General features: G+C 37.9%; 1 protein-coding gene across 1 annotated transcript in view; it reads right to left on the bottom strand.

Moving 5' to 3' along the window:
• HGTX (HGTX homeodomain transcription factor) overlaps nt 1-22,200 on the bottom strand; it is a 170,979-nt gene extending 148,779 nt beyond the window's left edge. The window contains exon 1 of the mRNA XM_053791494.2: nt 21,288-22,200. Within this exon, the coding sequence (XP_053647469.1) occupies nt 21,288-21,816 (529 nt within the window). The 5' untranslated portion in view covers nt 21,817-22,200. The remainder of the gene's footprint in view (nt 1-21,287) is intronic.
• Between the last annotated feature and the right edge of the window lie 300 nt (nt 22,201-22,500).

The raw sequence follows: 22,500 nt of genomic DNA on the forward strand, positions 1-22,500 counted from the left end.
GATGCTTGGTTTGAAGATGTCTTCTTAATATAGTCGGATTTATATTACTGTTAGTCATCACTTGTTCACATTCAGCACAACCTGACTCACGAAATTATAATGTCACGATTGTAAACAAACCATACCATGCCCGTGGTATTTTTTTTTTTCAACGCAACCTGTTTGGTTGGTGTTTGTTACTTGTCCAAGTAATATAAAATCTGATGAAGTCTTCACCACACGTCCGTTTCTTAATTATACTTGAGCTTAAATTCTTACATGTGTTGTTGGCATTAGTTATGCTGGAGTCTGCGCTCAACACCAGATAGAAATAGATGCACGACCAGAATTTGTTTCGCGTTTATTGTTTACTTCTTTTTTTTTCGTTCTTCCCTGTAGACTTACCAACGATTCATGTTAAGGACGTGGTAGTTTTGTGTTTGTCCATCAGCAACAGAAGATTCAGTTAGACAAGACTAATGTACTGTTTGAAGTAACTATAACAGTAAATGTAATAGGAATAATAATCAAACAGTACTTAAATTTCAACTCGGTAGCCGGTGCAACATCCCCCAGTGAAAAGGAGAGGTGCCGTGAGTACACCTAAGATGTAATACAGTAAGTGTCATGGGTCCAAGACTGTTCAACTGCGTCCCAGCACACATAAGGAGGATGACCAATAGACCCCCGGCTGTCTTCAAGAGGGAGCTGGACAGGCACTTAAAGTCAGTGCCTGACCAGCCGGGCTGTGGTTCGTACGTTGGTTTGTGTATGGCCAGCAGTAACAGTCTGGTTGATCAGGCACTGATCCACCGAGAATCCTGGTCATGAACCGGGCTACGGGGGCGTTGGCCCCCGGAACTCTCGCCAGGTGTACTCTCCAAGCAAGAGGAGTAATACTCAGCAGATCACTGGTCTCATTGATTGTTTACAGTCACTGCTGTTTGCCTTGTGCAGCTGTAAGAGTCGTCACCTGATACTTGATATCATTTCATCATACCTCTCTCCTTGTCAGTTTCACCTGACATGCCCCAGGCAACTCCAAGTTCCTGAGCAACTCTAGGTTTCTCACAGCACTGAAAATTTTCTGGATGGAAAACTTTCAGTGTAAAACACACGTAGTAGAGCCAGCATTTTTTCCCCCTAGACGACGTTTCGCCCTTTAAGTCTCTACAAATATATTTAATTAAGTCTTATTTCTGAGGGAGAGGGGGAAGATGGTGTTAGAAAAAGAGTGGCTGTGCTGTGTATTTGGTAATGCTAGCTGTGTAAGGTAGTGTAGTGTTAGTACGGTACATACTCTAGTACGGTACATACTCTAGTACGGTACATACTCTAGTACGGTACATACTCTAGTACGGTACATATCCTCACAACCTTGTGGCAGCCTCACCTATAATAAAACATTAGTTTTAGTCATTATATTAGTTTACCGACAACAACAACAACAGCAACAACAAAATAACACCAACAACGAAACAACAACTACAACAAAATAATATTTAAAATAAATATTAGTAACAGACACACACAGACACACACACACACACACACACACACACACACACACACACACACACACACACACACACACACACACACACACACACACACACACACACACACACACACACACACACACACACACACACACACACACACACACACACATACACACAACTGGCATCACCTGTAACACCAGTCACAGCAGAATTTCCCATACAGAGGAGTGGCGGAAACAACAGAGGCTCCCTCTGGTGAACGTGAGTTTGATGGATGAGTTACCATCGCTGTGCTCTCCCACGCAACCAACCATACCAAACACTGTTTTTTCCTCTTTTTTAACAAAGATGCTTCGTAATTACATTTTAATAAGGCCTTTTATCCTTTTTACACGTACAGTTAAACGTTAGCCTACACACACACACACACACACACACACACACACACACACACACACACACACACACACACACACACACACACACACACACACACACACACACACACATCGTTCAGGTCCCTATACACCGTGTACGTTAGGCCCATATTGGAGTATGCGGCACCAGTTTGGAACCCACACCTAGCCAAGCACGTAAAAAACTAGAGAAAGTGCAAAGGTTTGCAACAAGACTACTCCCAGAGTTAAGAAGTATGTCCTACGGGGAGAGGTTAAGGGAAATCAACCTGACGACACTGGAGGACATGAGAGATAGGGGGGACATGATAACGACATACAAAATACTGAGAGGAATTGACAAGGTGGACAAAGACAGGATGTTCCAGAGATGGGACACAGTAACAAGGGGACACAGTTGGAAGTTGAAGACACAGATGAATCACAGGGATATTAGGAAGTATTTCTTCAGTCACAGAGTAGTCAGGAAGTGGAATAGTTTGGGAAGCGATGTAGTGGAGGCAGGATCCATACATAGCTTTAAGCAGAAGTATGATAAAGCTCACGGTTCAGGGAGAGCGACCTAGTAGCGACCAGTGAAAAGGCGGGGCCAGGAGCTTGGACTCGACCCCTGCAACCTCAACTAGGTGAGTACAACTAGGTGAGGACACACACACACACAAATATATATATATATATATATGTATATATATATATATATATATATATATATATATATATATATATATATATATATATATATATATATATATATATATATATATATATATATATATATATATAAATTAATCTTTTGAGTTTCTGTCTCCATGTGGGTTATTGTTGAACACTGACAAGTGTTCAATACATTTTATCTATATATTTGTAAGTGATCAGTACGAAGATCAGTACTACTGTTAAAACATCGTTTATTGTGAATGATGTCTCGCAGTACACTCGGTACATCTTCAGAATCTGTCAGTTAGTAATGAAATATGCAGCATGGGATAAAATACAATATCAAAGATTGGTATAATAAAAATTGAAATATTAAAACACAGCAACTCTAAGACATCTAAATGTTAAGCGACATGAACAACTGACCAATAGAATTTAAAGATTCATGTATAAAGAATAGAAAGGCACAATACCGTGACTGGAACAATACACAAAACACAAATAACCCGCATATTTCGGGTAAATTAGGTCAGTTTTGGTCCCAGGATGCGACCCACACAAGTCGACTAATACCCAGGATTGGATGAGGTTCGCCGGTACTGTCCCGTCTCGGGTCTCGTCCAGTTGTTGACTCGGATACTAATACCCAGGTACCTAATTTAATGATAGGTGAACAGGAACAGCAGGTGTCTTAAAGCAACATATCCTAATGTTTCCACCCGTAACGGGGATCGAACCACGAACTTCTGTGTGTGAGCTGAGTGTACTAACAATCAAGCTGTGGGACACACTTGGAGCATCAGCCAGTCACACTGAAACGTCGTCATAATTTTGTTTCTGTATGAAGGTTATTTGTTATTCAGCTGTTGATGGATACTTGATTAGAAAGTTTTACAAGAAATGTTAGAGAAAACTGCTGCATAATGACGCAATCGTAAGATCACTGTAAAAAGCAAATGATGAACAAAAGCCACAATACCGTGACTGGAGCAACACACAAATAACCCGCTAATGGAAGAAACTTACGACGACGTTTCGGTCTGACTCGGATCATCCACAAAGTCACACTGTGACTTTCTGTTATCGGTCTAAGTTGGACCGAAACGTCGTCGTAAGCGAGTTATTTGTATAAACAAATGATTCTTAATATTATTTCAAACACACCTTAATGTCACTGACAACACAGCCTGGAAACTTGAGACATAACTGGGAACACAGTAACTGTGCAACTTGTAGTTTCCTCCGGTGCCACGTGTGTAGAGATGTGTGAGCATCGTCTGCAGTACAGTGTGAGCAAGTCTCTGAGTGACCGCCAGCGACGACTGCCGACCTGTGTAAGTTCCCTAACGACACTGTGTGATGGTTTGGTTATGTTTGTTTTAACACTGGAACTCACCTTCATCCCATACATATATGTATACCTATATACATTCAGACAAACACATACAGACAGACACACATTCATACATACAAACTTACATGCATACACACTATAACGTTTGTCTTAGCAGTGTTATTGATGTTCATCCCATACATCATACATACATACATAAAAGCATACACACGTACATACATATATACATTGTGTTTGTAGTATTTTCTTAAAAAGCAACTATCTTTTCCAAACAAAACATAAATAAAATTAGCATAATATTACGGGTTAAAAACCATTAATCTAGAGTAAAAGTGCCTTTATCTTGTAGATTTTGACGAAATTCTCAAATCTAATTAAAAACAAAACCTAGTGAACAAGCCGAGTGTCAGTTTATTGTGTCAGTAACTCCGGCGAAAAGTTACTCTCATCATCAGGAAATTACAAGATTTTATGAAGATGAACTAATTCCAGCTAAATTATTATTATTATTGTTATTTTGTTATTATTATTATTGTATTATTATTATTATTATTATTATTATTGTTGTTGTTGTTAGTAGTAGTAGTAGTGGTGGTGGTAGTAGTAATATAAGACTTATAGGTTGATTTAATATTGTTTTAAGAGGGATAAAATTCACCTGCATTATTATGATTCAGTAAGGTAGGTGACTTTAGTTAATTTTTGTGAAAGAAGCAAAAATTTTAATATTGTGCCAGTTCACCAAATTATACAATTTATTAATAGGTAAGTTTTTTTTTTAATGGAAAATGTATATTTTCGTGTTGACATTCTTACTCAATACTCTGTCAGTAGGTGCGTTACTGTAAGGTATATTCGGTCCGTGTGTGTCTTTGTATTTGATGGTTCCTACCTTGATGTATATGATGGTTCCTACCTTGATGTATATGATGGTTCCTACCTTGATGTATTTGATGGTTCCTACCTTGATGTATATGATGGTTCCTACCTTGATGTATATGATGGTTCCTACCTTGATGTATATGATGGTTCCTACCTTGATGTATATGATGGTTCCTCCCTTGATGTATATGATGGTTCCTACCTTGATGTATTTGATTGTTCCTACCTTGATGTATTTGATGGTTCCTCCCTTGATGTATTTGATGGTTCCTACCTTGATGTATTTGATGGTTCCTCCCTTGATGTATTTGATGGTTCCTACCTTGATGTATTTGATGGTTCCTACCTTGATGTATTTGATGGTTCCTCCCTTGATGTATTTGATGGTTCCTACCTTGATGTATATGATGGTTCCTCCCTTGATGTATTTGATGGTTCCTACCTTGATGTATTTGATGGTTCCTACCTTGATGTATTTGATGGTTCCTACCTTGATGTATTTGATGGTTCCTACCTTGATGTATTTGATGGTTCCTACCTTGATGTATATGATGGTTCCTCCCTTGTTGTATTTGATGGTTCCTACCTTGATGTATTTGATGGTTCCTCCCTTGATGTATATGATGGTTCCTCCCTTGATGTATTTGATGGTTCCTACCTTGATGTATTTGATGGTTCCTACCTTGATGTATATGATGGTTCCTCCCTTGATGTATTTGATGGTTCCTACCTTGATGTATTTGATGGTTCCTACCTTGATGTATTTGATGGTTCCTACCTTGATGTATTTGATGGTTCCTACCTTGATGTATTTGATGGTTCCTACCTTGATGTATTTGATGGTTCCTACCTTGATGTATTTGATGGTTCCTACCTTGATGTATTTGATGGTTCCTACCTTGATGTATTTGATGGTTCCTACCTTGATGTATTTGATGGTTCCCCCTTGATGTATTTGATGGTTCCTACCTTGATGTATTTGATGGTTCCTACCTTGATGCATTTGATGGTTCCCCCCTTGATGTATTTGATGGTTCCTACCTTGATGTATTTGATGGTTCCTACCTTGATGCATTTGATGGTTCCCCCCTTGATGTATTTGATGGTTCCTACCTTGATGTATTTGATGGTTCCTACCTTTGGTTCCTACCTTGATGTATTTGATGGTTCCTACCTTGATGCATTTGATGGTTCCCCCTTGATGTATTTGATGGTTCCTACCTTGATGTATTTGATGGTTCCCCCTTGATGTATTTGATGGTTCCCCCCTTGATGTATATGATGGTTCCTGCCTTGATGTATTTGATGGTTCCTACCTTGATGTATTTGATGGTTTCCCCCCTTGATGTATATGATGGTTCCTACCTTGATGTATTTGATGGTTCCTACCTTGATGTATTTGATGGTTCCCCCTTGATGTATATGATGGTTCCTACCTTGATGTATTTGATGGTTCCTACCTTGATGTATTTGATGGTTCCTACCTTGATGTATTTGGTGGTTCCTACCGTGATGTATTTGATGGTTCCCTCCTTGATGTATTTGATGGTTCCTACCTTGATGTATTTGATGGTTCCTACCTACCTTGATGTATCCCTTGATGTATTTGATGGTTCCCACCTTGATGTATTTGATGGTTCCTACCTTGATGTATTTGATGGTTCCTACCTTGATGTATTTGATGGTTTCCCCCCTTGATGTATATGATGGTTCCTACCTTGATGTATTTGATGGTTCCTACCTTGATGTATTTAATGGTTCCTCCTTGATGTATATGATGGTTCTTACCTTGATGTATATGATGGTTCTTACCTTGATGTATTTGATGGTTCCTACCTTGATGTATTTGATGGTTCCTATCTTGATGTATTTGATGGTTCTTAACTTGATGTATTTGATGGTTCCTACCTTGATGTATTTGATGGTTCCTTCCTTGATGTATTTGATGGTTCTTACCTTGATGTATTTGATGGTTCCTACCTTGATGTATATGATGGTTCTTACCTTGATGTATTTGATGGTTCTTACCTTGATGTATTTGATGGTTCCCCCTTGATGTATTTGAAGGTTTCTACCTTGATGTATTTGTAGGTTCCTACCTTGATGTATTTGATGGCTCCCCCTTGATGTATTTGATGGTTCCCCCGTTGATGTATATGATGGTTCCTGCCTTGATGTATATGATGGTTCCTACCTTGATGTATATGATGGTTCCTACCTTGATGTATATGATGGTTCCTACCTTGATATATATGATGGTTCCTACCTTGATGTATATGATGGTTCCTACCTTGATGTATTTGATGGTTCCCACCTTGATGTATTTGATGGTTCCTACCTTGATTATTTGATGTTTCTTACGTTGATGTATTTGAAGGTTCCTACCTTGATGTATTTGATGGTTCTTACCTTGATGTATATGATGGTTCCTACCTTGATGTATTTGATGGTTCGTACCTTGATGTATATGATGGTTCCTACCTTGATGTATTTGATGGTTCTTACGTTGATGTATTTGATGGTTCCTACCTTGATGTATTTGATGGTTCTTACGTTGATGTATTTGATGGTTCCTACCTTGATGTATTTGATGGTTCCTACCTTGATGTATATGATGGTTCCTACCTTGATGTATTTGATGGTTCCTACCTTGATGTATATGATGGTTCCTAACTTGATGTATTTGATGGTTCCTAACTTGATGTATATGATGGTTCCTACCTTGATGTATTTGATGGTTCTTACCTTGATGTATTTGATGGTTCCTACCTTGATGTATTTGATGGTTCCTACCTTGATGTATATGATGGTTCTTACGTTGATGTATTTGATGGTTCCTACCTTGATATATTTGATGGTTCTTACCTTAATGTATGTGATGGTTCCTACCTTGATGTATTTGATGGTTCCTACCTTGATGTATTTGATGGTTCCTACCTTGATGTATTTGATGGTTCCTACCTTGATGTATTTGATGGTTCTTACCTTGATGTATATGATGGTTCCTACCTTGATGTATATGATGGTTCTTACGTTGATGTATTTGATGGTTCCTACCTTGATGTATTTGATGGTTCTTACGTTGATGTATTTGATGGTTCCTACCTTGATGTATATGATGGTTCTTACGTTGATGTATTTGATGGTTCCTACCTTGATGTATTTGATGGTTCTTACCTTGATGTATTTGATGGTTCCTACCTTGATGTATATGATGGTTCTTACGTTGATGTATTTGATGGTTCCTACCTTGATGTATATGATGGTTCTTAGGTTGATGTATTTGATGGTTCTTACCGTGATGTATATGATGGTTCCTACCTTGATGTATATGATGGTTCTTAGGTTGATGTATTTGATGGTTCTTACCGTGATGTATATGATGGTTCCTACCTAGGTAGACTGTTCCACTCATCAACTACCCTATTTCCAAACCAATTTTTTCCTATATCCTTTCGAAATCTAAAGTTATCTAATTTGAATCCATTATTGCAGGTTCTTTCTTGAAGTGATATCCGCAAAACCTTTTTTATATCCCCTTTGTTAATACCCATCCTCCACTTATACACTTCGATCATGTCTCCCCTCATTCTTCGTCTTACAAGTGAATGTATTTTAAGAGTCTTCAATCGTTCTTCGTACGGAAGATTTTTAATGCTATGTATTAATTTGGTCATTCTACGCTGGCTACCTTGATGTATTTGATGGTTCCTACCTTGATGTATTTTGATGGTTCCTACCTTGATGTATTTGATGGTTCCTGGATTTGATGGTTCCTGGATATTCACGTGTTCGATATAATACGTCCAGTGGTTTCCTTCGTATTTCATGGTGATGTCTACGTGTGTTCGTATTTCATGGTGATGTCTACGTGTGTTCGTATTTCATGGTGATGTCTAAGTGTGTTCGTATTTCATGGTGGTGTTTACGTGTGTTCGTATTTCATGGTGGTGTCTACGTGTGTTCGTATTTCATGGTGCTGTCTAAGTGTGTTCGTATTTCATGGTGATGTTTATGTGTGTTCGTATTCCATGGTAACGTCTACGTGTGTTCGTATTTCATGGTGACGTCTACGTGTGTTCGTATTTCATGGTGACGTCTACGTGTGTTCGTATTTCATGGTGACGTCTACGTGTGTTCGTATTTCATGGTGACGTCTACGTGTATTCGTATTTCATGGTGACGTCTACGTGTGTTCGTATTTCATGGTGACGTCTACGTGTGTTCGTATTTCATGGTGACGTCTACGTGTGTTCGTATTTCATGGTGCTGGCTACATGCGTTTATACTTGATTTATAATTATTATTATTATCATTATCATTATTATTATTACTACTACCACTACATTTATTATTATTATTATTATTATTATTATTATTATTATTATTATTATTATTATTATTAGTTCATTCATTCATTCATTAGAGGTTTGCCGGTACTTCCGGCCCGGGTCTTCTCCATATGGTGACCCGGCTGTGGTCCCCGGTTGGGGGTGTCGTTCATCTTCTTTCTTCTGTCGTCTTTCTTGGGCCCTCCGGCTGGACGGTAATTATTATTAGTGTTATTCGTTATTTTATTATTAATTACTGTTAGCAGTGCATCAGTATTTAACAATATCGGGCAATCGGGCAGTCTGGTGATATTGGTATCGGCAGATTCCGCGAATCGCAAGAATCAAGATCCACTTCGGCATTACCAATGAATGATAAAACGAAGAACAGTTATTGTTCTCCATTGATCATTATGTGCAGATAACATATTGAGATTATTACTCACCGTCTTCAGATAATTTATCACTAGTTATCGGCAAGAGGATTAAGAGGTAGAAAGAAATTATTCTGTCGCTGCGTATATGAATGCCAGTTATTATAGCGTATTAAATAATTATCATAAATAAATAAATACATATATATATATATATATATATATATATATATATATATATATATATATATATATATATATATATATATATATATATATATATATATATATATATATATATATATATATATTATGAAATGTCGTGCCGAATAGGTAAAACTGGTCACTTAGCAAGAACTTGTGTAAAATTAAGTCCTTTCTAAAATTTTCTCTTATACAGTTAAAGATATATTTTTCAATTATGTTAATATAAAAATTAAAAACCTTAGAAAACTTACCTAACCTTATTATAACAAGCGCAATTTAATTTAGCTTAATCCAGCTAAATATATTTTAGATAATTTTACAATAATTTAATAATAAACAAACACAATGAAATATATTTTTTTCTTTAGATTCAGAATGATTTTTGTGAAATTATCGCATACATAAATATTCGCTTGCCTTATTCGGCAAGAAGAGCGTTGCTATTTAAGCCAAAATCGCAAGTTTTACTTATTCGGCACGACATTATATATATATATATATATATATATATATATATATATATATATATATATATATATATATATATATATATATACATATATATATATGTCGTGCCGAATATGTAAAACTGGTCAATTAGCAAGAACTCATTTAAAATTAAGTCTTTTCTAAAATTTTCTCTTATATGTTCAAAGATATATTTTTTTCATTAATGTTGATGTAAAAATTTATAATTTTGCACCAAAAGGAACTTAGAAAACTTACCTAACCTTATTATAACAAGAACAATTTATTTTAGCCTAACCCAACTAAATATATTTTAGATTTGTTTACAATAATTTAATACTAAACAAACACAGTGAAATATATTTTTTTCCTTAGGTTCAGAATGATTTTAACGAAATTATTGCATACACAAATTTTCACTTGTCCTATATGGCAAGAAGAGCGTCGCTATTTAAGCCAAGATGGCAAGTTCTGCCTATTCGGCACGACATATATATATATATATAAATATATATATAAATATATATATATATATATATATATATATAATGTTATCATTTGTTGACCTGACTGGGGGTATCATGGTTGACCTGACTCTGGTGTTGATATTATGGTTGACCTCACTCCGTTGTTGTTATCATGGTTGACCTGACTGGTGTTGTCATGTTTGACCAGACTCTGGTGTTATCAGGTTTGTCCTGACTGGTGTTCTTATCATAGTTGACCTGACTCTGGTGTTATCATAATTGACCTGACTCTGGTGTTATCATGTTTCCCCTGACTGGTGTTGTTATCATAGTTGACCTGACTCTGGTGTTGTTATTATGGTTGCAAGGCAGTTAATATCACGGTGAACCTGACTCTGGTGTTATTATGTTTCCCCTGACTGGTGTTGTTATCATAGTTGACCTGACTCTGGTGTTGTTATTATGGTTGCAAGGCAGTTAATATCACGGTGAACCTGACTCTGGTGTTATTATGTTTGACCTAACTCTGGTGTTGTTTTTATAGTTGACCTGACTCTGGTGTTATTATAGTTGACCTGACTTTAGTGCTGTTATCATAGTTGACCTGACTGGTGTTATCATAGTTGACCTGACTTTGGTGTTGTTATCATAGTTGACCTGACTAGTGTTGTTATCATAGTTGACCTGACTCTGGTGTTGTTATCATAGTTGACCTGACTCTGGTGTTGTTATCATAGTTGACCTGACTCTGGTGTTATCATAGTTGATCTGACTCTAGTGTTGTTATCATAGTTGACCTGACTCTAGTGTTATCATAGTTGACCTGACTCTAGTGTTATCATAGTTGACCTGACTCTGTTGTTGTTATCATAGTTGACCTGACTCTAGTGTTGTTATCATAGTTGACCTGACTCTAGTGTTATCATAGTTGACCTGACTCTAGTGTTGTTATCATAGTTGACCTGACTCTAGTGTTGTTATCATAGTTGACCTGACTAGTGTTGTTATCATAGTTGACCTGACTCTAGTATTGTTATCATAGTTGACCTGACTCTAGTGTTGTTATCATAGTTGACCTGACTAGTGTTGTTATCATAGTTGATCTGACTCTAGTATTGTTATCATAGTTGACCTGACTCTAGTGTTGTTATCATAGTTGACCTAACTCTAGTGCTCTAGTGTTGTTATCATAGTTGACCTGACTCTAGTATTGTTATCATAGTTGACCTGACTCTAGTATTGTTATCATAGTTGACCTGACTCTAGTGTTGTTATCACAGTTGACCTAACTCTAGTGTTGTTATCATAGTTGACCTGACTCTAGTATTGTTATCATAGTTGACCTGACTCTAGTGTTGTTATCATAGTTGAGCTGACTAGTGTTTGTTATCATAGTTGACCTGACTCTAGTGTTGTTATCATAGTTGACCTGACTCTAGTATTGTTATCATAGTTGACCTGACTCTAGTGTTGTTATCATAGTTGACCTAACTCTAGTGTTGTTATCATAGTTGACCTGACTCTAGTATTATTATCGTAGTTGACCTGACTCTAGTGTTGTTATCATAGTTGAGCTGACTCTAGTGTTGTTATCATAGTTGACCTGACTAGTGTTGTTATCATAGTTGACCTGACTCTAGTATTGTTATCATAGTTGACCTGACTCTAGTGTTGTTATCATAGTTGACCTGGCTCTAGTGTTGTTATCATAGTTGACCTGACTCTAGTGTTGTTATCATAGTTGACCTGACTAGTGTTGTTATCATAGTTGACCTGACTCTAGTGTTGTTATCATAGTTGACCTGGCTCTAGTGTTGTTATCATAGTTGACCTGACTCTAGTGTTGTTATCATAGTTGACCTGACTCTAGTGTTGTTATCATAGTTGACCTGACTCTAGTGTTGTTATCATAGTTGACCTGACTAGTGTTGTTATCATAGTTGACCTGACTCTAGTGTTGTTATCATAGTTGACCTGGCTCTAGTGTTGTTATCATAGTTGACCTGACTCTAGTGTTGTTATCATAGTTGACCTGACTCTAGTGTTGTTATCATAGTTGACCTGACTCTAGTGTTGTTATCATAGTTGACCTGACTCTAGTGTTGTTATCATAGTTGACCTGACTCTAGTGTTGTTATCATAGTTGACCTGACTCTGGTGTTGTTATTATGGTTGCAAGGCAGTTAATATCAAGGTGAGCCTGACTTTGGTTGAAGGTCGGTTCAGATACTTTTTCTGACCCATATTGATGGTAATCAAGGAGCGGCGTTGCCAAATGCTCATTAGTGAAGCTAACAATCAGCTGTGGTCGTAAGTTTATATCGATCGGTATCGTGTTGAGGTGATAACATCACTGAGCTGTTATCACCTAGGTCCACAATGCCACGATACCTCGTTGAGCAAAGTTATCGGTGATACTGAAAAGTCTCCGATGTCACTGCAAAGTCTCTGATGTCAGTGCAAAATCTTCGATGTCATTATTCAAAATTTCTGATGTCGCTGTTCAAAGTCTCCGATGTCACTGCAAAGTCTCCGATGTCATTGTTCAAAATTTCTGATGTCACTGTTCAAAGTCTCCGATGTGATTTTTCAAAGTCTCCGATGTCACTGTTCTAAGTTTCCGATGTCACTGTTAAAGTCACCGATGTCACTATAAAGTCTTCGATGTCACTACAGTCTCCGATGTCAATATTCAAAGTCTCCGCTGTCACTGCAAAGTCTCCGATGTCACTGTTCAAAGTCCCCGATATCACTGTTCGAAGTCTCCGATGTCACTACAAAGCCTCCCATGTCACTACAAAGTCAACGATGTCACTACAAAATCTCCGATGTCTATTCAAAGTCTCCGCGCTCAATGCAAAGTTTCTGCTGTCACTGTTCAAAGTCTCCGATGTCACGTACAAAATTACTGATGTATCTATAAACTTTTAGATGTCATCACAAAGTTACTGATGTCACTACAAATTTACCGATATTTTTACATAGTTACCTATGTCACTACATTGTAACCAATGTTACTGCAAATTTACTGATGTCGCTACAAAGTTATCGATGTCACTACAAAGTTGCCGACATCACTACTTAGTTACCAATTTAACTACAAAGTTACCGATGTAGATGCAAAGTTACCGATGTAACTGCAAAGTTGCCGATGAAACTACAAAGTTACCGATGTAATTACAAAATTGCCGATGGAACTGCAAAGTTAACGCTATCAGTACAGAGTGTCCGATGTCACTACAAAGTTACCGATGTAACTGTTCATTTCCGATACCACTGCAAATTTACAAATGTAATTGTATGATGTTTCCGATATCACCGTAATGTTGCCGCTTTCACTACAAAGTTACCAATGTAACTACAGAGTTACCGACCTAACTACAAAGCTACTGATTTAACTACAAAGTTACCGACCTAACTACAAAGTTACAAATCTAACTATAAAGTTACCGACCTAATTACAAAGTTACAGATTTAACTACAAAGTTACCGACCTAATTACAAAGTTACCGATCTAACTACAGAGTTACCGACTACAAAGCTGTCGATATAACTACGAAGTTACCGATGCCACAGCAACGTTACCGATCTAACTACAAAGTTACTGATCTAACTACAAAGTCACCGACCTAACTACAGAGTTACCAGTGTTAATAAGAGTAAGTTACCGATGTCACTACAAAGATAACAACGCCACCTTACAAAGTTACAGATAAAAAGATGTCAGCGAAGACTTGAAGCTATCCTTGGCGATACTGTTGAAGATTTTTTGATCCAAGGAAGCTAAGCTACGGTATTAGCGCTTCCCATGAATGTAAATAATAATAATAATAATAATAATAATAATAATAATAATATTATTATTATTATTATTATTATTATTATTATTATTATTATTACCAGTGATAATAACAATATTCTTTTATTTTTGTTACTACTACTACTACTACTACTACTACTACTACTACTACTACTACTACTACTACTTCTACTACTACTACTACTACTACTACTACTACTACTACTACTAATAATAATAATAATAATAATAATAATAATAATAATAATAATAATAATAATAATAATGTCAGTTATCAAAAGGTTCTCAAGTCTGCCATAGATTACTAATAATTCTAACGCAGATAATCGAAGATACTTTGATACCGGACCACGAGTACTACCAGACGTAGGTAGTGATACTGATACCAGAATATGAATACCAACAGACGTAGGTAGCACTGATACCAGAACATGAGTACTACCATACATAGGTAGTGATACATAAACCAGAATGTGAGTATCAACAGACGTAGGTAGCAGTGATACCAGAACATGAGTACTACCAGACGTAGGTAGTGATACTGATACCAGACTGTGAGTACCAACAGACGTAGGTACCTGAATACGTCACGATACTGATAGGAAACACGACGTTAAACGACGGTTTCATTGAGCATCTCACATTGTGTAGGAGGGAACCACAACTCAGCCATAACTGTGACTGGTACAACACTGGTAGTGAGGGAGGGAGAGTGAGGGCGGAAGGAGAGAGAAAGAGGGAGGAAGGTAGGAAGAGGAAGTAAAGAGTTTAGGAAAGTAATAAGAGGGAGGAGGAGATGAAAAGAGTAAAGAGAAGAGAGAAAAGTGGATAGAGAGGAGAGTAAGGGAGGTAGTAGGGAGATAAGATTGGTAGGGAGAGTATATGAATTTGGTTAGGTGTAGTTAAGGGGAAAAAAAGGAAAGAGGGGGAAGGGAGGGAGGAGAAGATAAAGAAAAAAATAAGGAAAACAATCAAGAAACAGGAATGGGGAAAATGCAAGGTAAACTAGACAGTACATGACAACTGGAGCTAGAGTCTGTCCCCTGATGATGTGTTGATTGCAACACGAAAGGCCCCGTGGTTGCTGTGTATCCTGTATCACTTGTTTGCCATTATTGCACATAACAGTAACTCAAATGATAATCACAAAAAAAGAAGAAATTAAATAAAAACTAACTAAAAAAAACAGTAAAGATGACGTAGAAGAATAATGAAATAATTCCAGTGAAGAGAACATAGAAAAGGAATAAAAGAGAAGGACAAACTGAATATGATAAATGGATGCAGAAGGAGAGATAAAGATACTCAGGAAGAACTTGGAAGAGACGAGGAAAGAAAACAAAGAGAGAAGAATAAAGGGAAACAAAAATATTAAAATAGAAGATAAGTGTAAAGGAAGGAATGTGATGTATGTAATAAGATAACGAAGAGGAGAACTGAAACAGTCAAGGGAAAACAGAGGATGGAAGAGGAAGACGAAAGTGAAAAGGGAAGTTGATGGAACACCCGGTGAAACAGAGAAGAGAAACCGTATGAAACTTTATGAGAAACAGTAAAGAGGAGGATGATAATAAGAAAGTAACGAGGGAGATAATAGAGAGGGCAGTAAAGAGGGGGACAGTGTAAGGTAATGAGAATACTGTAGTGATCAGTCAGATAATGTTATGATTGTTGCTCTTATCTCTCACCTCTCTCTCTCTCTCTCTCTCTCTCTCTCTCTCTCTCTCTCTCTCTCTCTCTCTCTCTCTCTCTCTCTCTCTCTCTCTCTCTCTCTCTCACACACACACACACACACACACACACACACACACACACACACACACACATACACACACACGCACGCACACACACACACACACACACACACACACACACACACACACACACACACACACACACACACACACACACACACACACACACACACACGCACGCACACACTCACGCACACACGCACACACATACACACAAACACACACACACGGGAGCCAGGAGCTGTGACTCGACCCCTGCAACCACAAATAGGTGACTACAAATAGGTGAGTACACACACACACACACACACATACACACAGAGACACACACACACACATACACACACACACACACACACACACACACACACAGACACACACAGACACACACACACACACACACACACACACACACACACACGCACATACATACACACAAACACACACACACGGGGGCCAGGAGCTGTGAATCGACCCCTGCAACCACAAATAGGTGAGTACACACACACACACACACACACACACACACACACACACACACACACACACACACACACACACACACACACACACACACACACACACACACATTTCTGCTGCATGATGGTAATCTGTTAATAAGGGGAGTTAGAGTGCGGTAATGTATGTATGGTAACTATGGTATTAACAATGTAGGTGTGAAAATAGTGTTATGGGAAGACTTATGGCCGGCTGATATTCACTGACGGATATAAAGCTTTACTGCGACCGTTTTATTGCGCCTATTCTCTCTCCCCCTTTTTGCATTCATTTATTTTTGGATTTAATATATCACTATTTTCATAATAAACAATAATAATGATAAACAATAATAATACTGATGTTGATAATATTACAATTCTGTTAGTCATAAAAATGAAATTTGCAATAATAAATAATAATAATAATAATAATAATAATAATAATAATAATAATAATAATAATAATAGAATAATTAAAAATATTAATAATAGAATAATTGAAAATAATAATAATAAAATAAAAGGAACAGGAACATAACAATAATAATAATAAAATAATTAAAAATAATTTTAAAAAATCAAGAACAATAATAATAATAATAATAATAATAATAATAATCATAATAATACATGGTAGTCGTGATAACTAACAAATTATAAATTAAGAGAATAATAAGAGTATTTATAACGTATAAAAATAACATTGCTTAAGGAATATATATTGTGTAAGATAAACTAAGATACTGATACCTATACGAGTCAGACTTTGTATATCATCCACGGTAACAACGTCATATATATTGTATATCTTATATGACAGCAGAATAAACAGGTTATGTGCATTACTTACGTTACTTACAACTTACACGGTAGATATGCCTGCGTTACTTAACAGCTGAGAGATACCTGTGTTACAGTTTAGAGATACCTGTGTTACAGTTTAGAGATACCTGTGTTACAGTTTAGAGTTACCTGTGTTACAGCTTAGAAATACCCGTGTTACAGTTTAGAGATACCTGTGTTACAGTTTAGAGATACCTGTGTTACACAGCTTAGAGATACCCGTGTTACTCACAGCTGAGAGATATCTGTGTTACACAGCTTAGAGATGCCTGTATTACATAACTATAGACACCTGTTTTTCCTCACAGGGATACCTGTTATATAACGTAGAGATACCTGCGTTACACAGCTTGGAGATACTTGTGTTACACAGCTTAGAGATACCTGTGTTACACAACTTAGAGATAAATGTATTACACAACTTCGAGATATCTGCGTTACAGAGCTTAGAGATAAAGCCGAGAGATATCACTCACAGCTTAGAGATAGTTTTGTTTTTCACAGCTGAAGATCCTGTGTTACAGCTTAGAGATACATGGATTACGCACAGCTTTGCAATAACTGTCACAGCTTAGAGATACTAGCGTTACTCGCAGCTTAGACATGCTTGTGTTACTCACGCATCTTGGGGAAGCGCTAACTCGTTAGGGGGTTATAGAGCGCCTGGGGAAATGGGTGGCAGTCAGGTTCGATCCAAGGAAGGGAAGAACAGGTTGAGTTGCTTGCATCAAGAACCCTTCACCTGCATCAAGTCACCTCCGTTGAGGTGCCTTGATGCAGGGTAACTATGGTCATGATGATAAGTATGGTCATTTACCTCTTGTCTGAGTTGAGTAACTTGTGTGAAGACAAGATAGATACACGAGTAGATACAAGGTAGATACAAGAGCTGTGTTAGGTACAAGATCTTTGTTAGGTAGATACTAGAGCTGTGTTAGGTAGATACAAGATCTTTGTTAGGTAGATACAAGATCTTTGTTTGGTTGATACAAGAGCTGTGTTAGGTAGATACAAAAGCTGTGTTAGGTAGATACAAGATCTTTGTTACGTAGATACAAGATCTTTGTTAGGTAGATACAAGATCTTTGTTACGTAGATACAAGATCTTTGTTAGGTAGATACAAGAGCTGTGTTAGGTAGATACAAGATCTTTGTTAGGTTGATACAAGAGCTGTGTTAGGTAGATACAAAAGCTGTGTTAGGTAGATACAAGATCTTTGTTACGTAGATACAAGATCTTTGTTAGGTAGATACAAGAGCTGTGTTAGGTAGATACAAGAGCTGTGTTAGGTAGATACAAGATCTTTGTTAGGTAGATACAAGAGTTGTGTTAGATACAAGAACTGTGTTAGGTAGATACAAGAGCTGTGTTAGATACAAGAGCTGTGTTAGGTAGATACAAGAGCTGTGTTAGGTAGATACAAGAGCTGTGTTAGGTAGATACAAGATCTTTGTTAGGTAGATACAAGAGCTGTGTTAGATAGATACAAGAGCTGTGTTAGGTTGATACAAGAGCTGTGTTAGATAGATACAAGAGCTGTGTTAGGTAGATACAAGAGCTGTGTTAGGTAGATACAAGATCTTTGTTAGGTAGATACAAGAGCTGTGTTAGATAGATACAAGAGCTGTGTTAGGTTGATACAAGAGCTGTGTTAGATAGATACAAGAACTGTGTTAGGTTGATACAAGAGCTGTGTTAGGTAGATACAAGAGCTGTGTTAGATACAAGAGCTGTGTTAGATAGATACAAGAGCTGTGTTAGGTTGATACAAGAGCTGTGTTAGATACAAGAGCTGTGTTAGGTTGATACAAGAGCTGTGTTAGATACAAGAGCTGTGTTAGGTTGATACAAGAGCTGTGTTAGGTAGATACAAGAGCTGTGTTAGATACAAGAGCTGTGTTAGATAGATGCAAGAGCTGTGTTAGGTTGATACAAGAGCTGTGTTAGGTAGATACAAGAGCTGTGTTAGGTAGATACAAGAGCTGTGTTAGGTTGATACAAGAGCTGTGTTAGATAGATACAAGAACTGTGTTAGATAGATACAAGAGCTGTGTTAGATACAAGAGCTGTGTTAGATACAAGAACTGTGTTAGATAGATACAAGAGCTGTGTTAGATACAAGAGCTGTGTTAGATAGATGCAAGAGCTGTGTTAGGTTGATACAAGAGCTGTGTTAGGTAGATACAAGAGCTGTGTTAGGTTGATACAAGAGCTGTGTTAAATAGATACAAGAACTGTGTTAGATAGATACAAGAGCTGTGTTAGATACAAGAGCTGTGTTAGATACAAGAACTGTGTTAGATAGATACAAGAGCTGTGTTAGATACAAGAGCTGTGTTAGATAGATACAAGAGCTGTGTTAGATAGATACAAGAGCTGTGTTAGATAGATACAAGAGCTGTGTTAGATAGATACAAGAGCTGTGCTAGATAGATACAAGAGCTGTGCTAGATAGATACAAGGGCTTTGTTAGATATAAGATAGATCATCAGATGTCCAACATAGCAATTAGTGGCAACTTTCCTAATATTCATATTACGAATATACCTTGTATGTATGTGTGTATGTATATATATAATACATTAAGTTTATATGCGTAAAATTTCGAAGTGAGCTATGAATGCTAGATGGCTCAGTTTCTTCCTATAATAAAGCCAGTTATAACCTGTAAGGTTAGATTAGGGAAGAACCTACCTAGCATGGGCCAGTAGTCCTACCGCAATGCTCCTCCAGTCTTGTGTTCACATAGCTTCCCTGACTTTGAGGTCACTTCTTGCAACTGACTTAAAACATCGGATATAGATCAGGTGATTGTTATACACTTTTAATGTGATGAAGAAGGCCTCAGTGACTGGCCGAAATACACAGCACTACTATCTTCGGTTACGTTTTATCCACGTTTATTAAACATGATTTAGTTTGTGACACACGCACAAATACATACACTTATGTATATATATGCATAATTTAAAAGCATGTTTTTAAAATATCTTACTTTTATTGTAATGCATTTTAGATCATGATGATGGATGAACAAACGTGCGAAACGTTAATAAAAAACTGCATATCAATTAAAGACGGTATTTGGTTCTGCTTTATATATATTGAAAATTCGTCTTCCATGTGGAACCTCAATGGAATATATATATGTATGTATATATATGTATATATATATATATATATATATATATATATATATATATATGTATGTATATATATATATGTATATATATATATATATATATATATATATATATATATATATATATATATATATATATATATATATATATATATATTTATTTATTTATTTATTTATTTATTAGATAATTTTTTGGAGAAAGCTATACTTACTGCTGTTCAGCTTATTAGGTTTAGCTTATTAGGCAGCATATTTGGGCAGCATCACTTTGATAATTAGTGAGTTGTGACTTGATAATGAGTGAACAATGTGATGTAGTTGTTGGTCCATGGCTTCTTCTTCTTCTTGGTCTCACCCACTGTAGCAAGGAACTTGGCTCACTGGATAAACATGAACTAGACACCACCTGTAGCGGTGGCGCTGGCTCACGACTGCGGCGGCGGCGGCGGCGAGGTAGATACCGCGGTGGGAACTTACCGTTAAGAACATCCACTCCACCGTCATGCTGACGGAGTGGCTACAACAGGCGGTGAAGAAGGAGTGTGTTTAGTACTTACTGTAAATGTGTGAGGTGAAAGAATGGTACTCACCGTGACTGGACTGTATCCTCTCGCGCCAGAAGAGCGGGTTCTGCAACATTCCTTGCACGCCCGGCCAGTAAATGGAGGGTGGCCGGGTCAGGTCTGCCATTTTGCCGGCCAGGCCGCTGTAGAGGCCCATGGAGCCGCCGAGTCGGCCTAGGCTGGACATGCCACCCATCTGGCCTACCGTACACAGGCCCGTGGAGGTGGTAACTAGCGGACTCGGCCGGTTGAGGATGTTTTCTATGTTGTGTGGAGTGGCCAGTGTGGTGGTGGCTGAGTTCGCTGTAGTGACCGCTGACGCGTACGACGCCGCAAGCTCTTGCGGCGACAGTCCTTGCGGAGAGAGCTGCGGCGGCGACTGCGGCGAGAGAGACTTTACGGACTGCTGCGAATATAAGGACTTCATATCTGTCATGGTGTGTAGTGCAGCTAGCGGCGGGTTTAACACCAGACCGCCGCGGTTGTCCATGTTAGATAAGAAGGACAACATGCCGCCCGCGCTAGTCGACGACGGTGGCTGGTTCAGCTCCAGCATGCCACTCAAAGTCCTAGAAAACTCACTTAGAAACTTGTGGCGACAGGAGTTGAACTGCCGCCAGCGCCCCGTGTACCGCTGGTGAGCCCTCAGAGCAACGCCCAACACCCAACTTTCACTCCCACTAACAGTCAGAATGTCTTCCTTGACCAGAGTCCCGAAACACTCACTCCTGACCCAAGTTTACCCAAAGTTTGGTGATCAAATCTCGACTGATTCTCCGGCAGAGAGAGAGAGTTGATAGTGAGTGTTTGTGTTGTGGGTTGGGTGAGGTGGGTGGCGTGTTGCCGTGCGCTACGAGCTGTGGATACTGACTGTCGCAGCGATCACTAATGTAGTACTCGCGGCCCGATAATGTCGCTAACTGCTCACTTGACTACCAGTATCGCTCATCAAATAATGCTCACAAATACTTCACTTTACTCACATCCCCTTAAAGATAACTCCGCCCCATTCTCGCACCAAACGAGCCACCTGATTGGTACAGGGGAGGAGTCCCAGATGGATCAATGGCGGAGGCAGCCAACCACAGACGACGAGGACACACCTACATTCCCGATTGGTTGGCAGGGAGATAATACCGGATACATCACTTAATGCTATTCTGCCTACTTGGTAGAGAGATTTTGACTGCGTTTTTACGGCATTTGGATGCCAAAAATTACGTGAATCTTTTGGCAAGTA

This window comes from Cherax quadricarinatus, chromosome 55, assembly GCF_038502225.1.
Source record: "Cherax quadricarinatus isolate ZL_2023a chromosome 55, ASM3850222v1, whole genome shotgun sequence".
Taxonomy (NCBI): Eukaryota; Metazoa; Arthropoda; class Malacostraca; order Decapoda; family Parastacidae; genus Cherax; species Cherax quadricarinatus.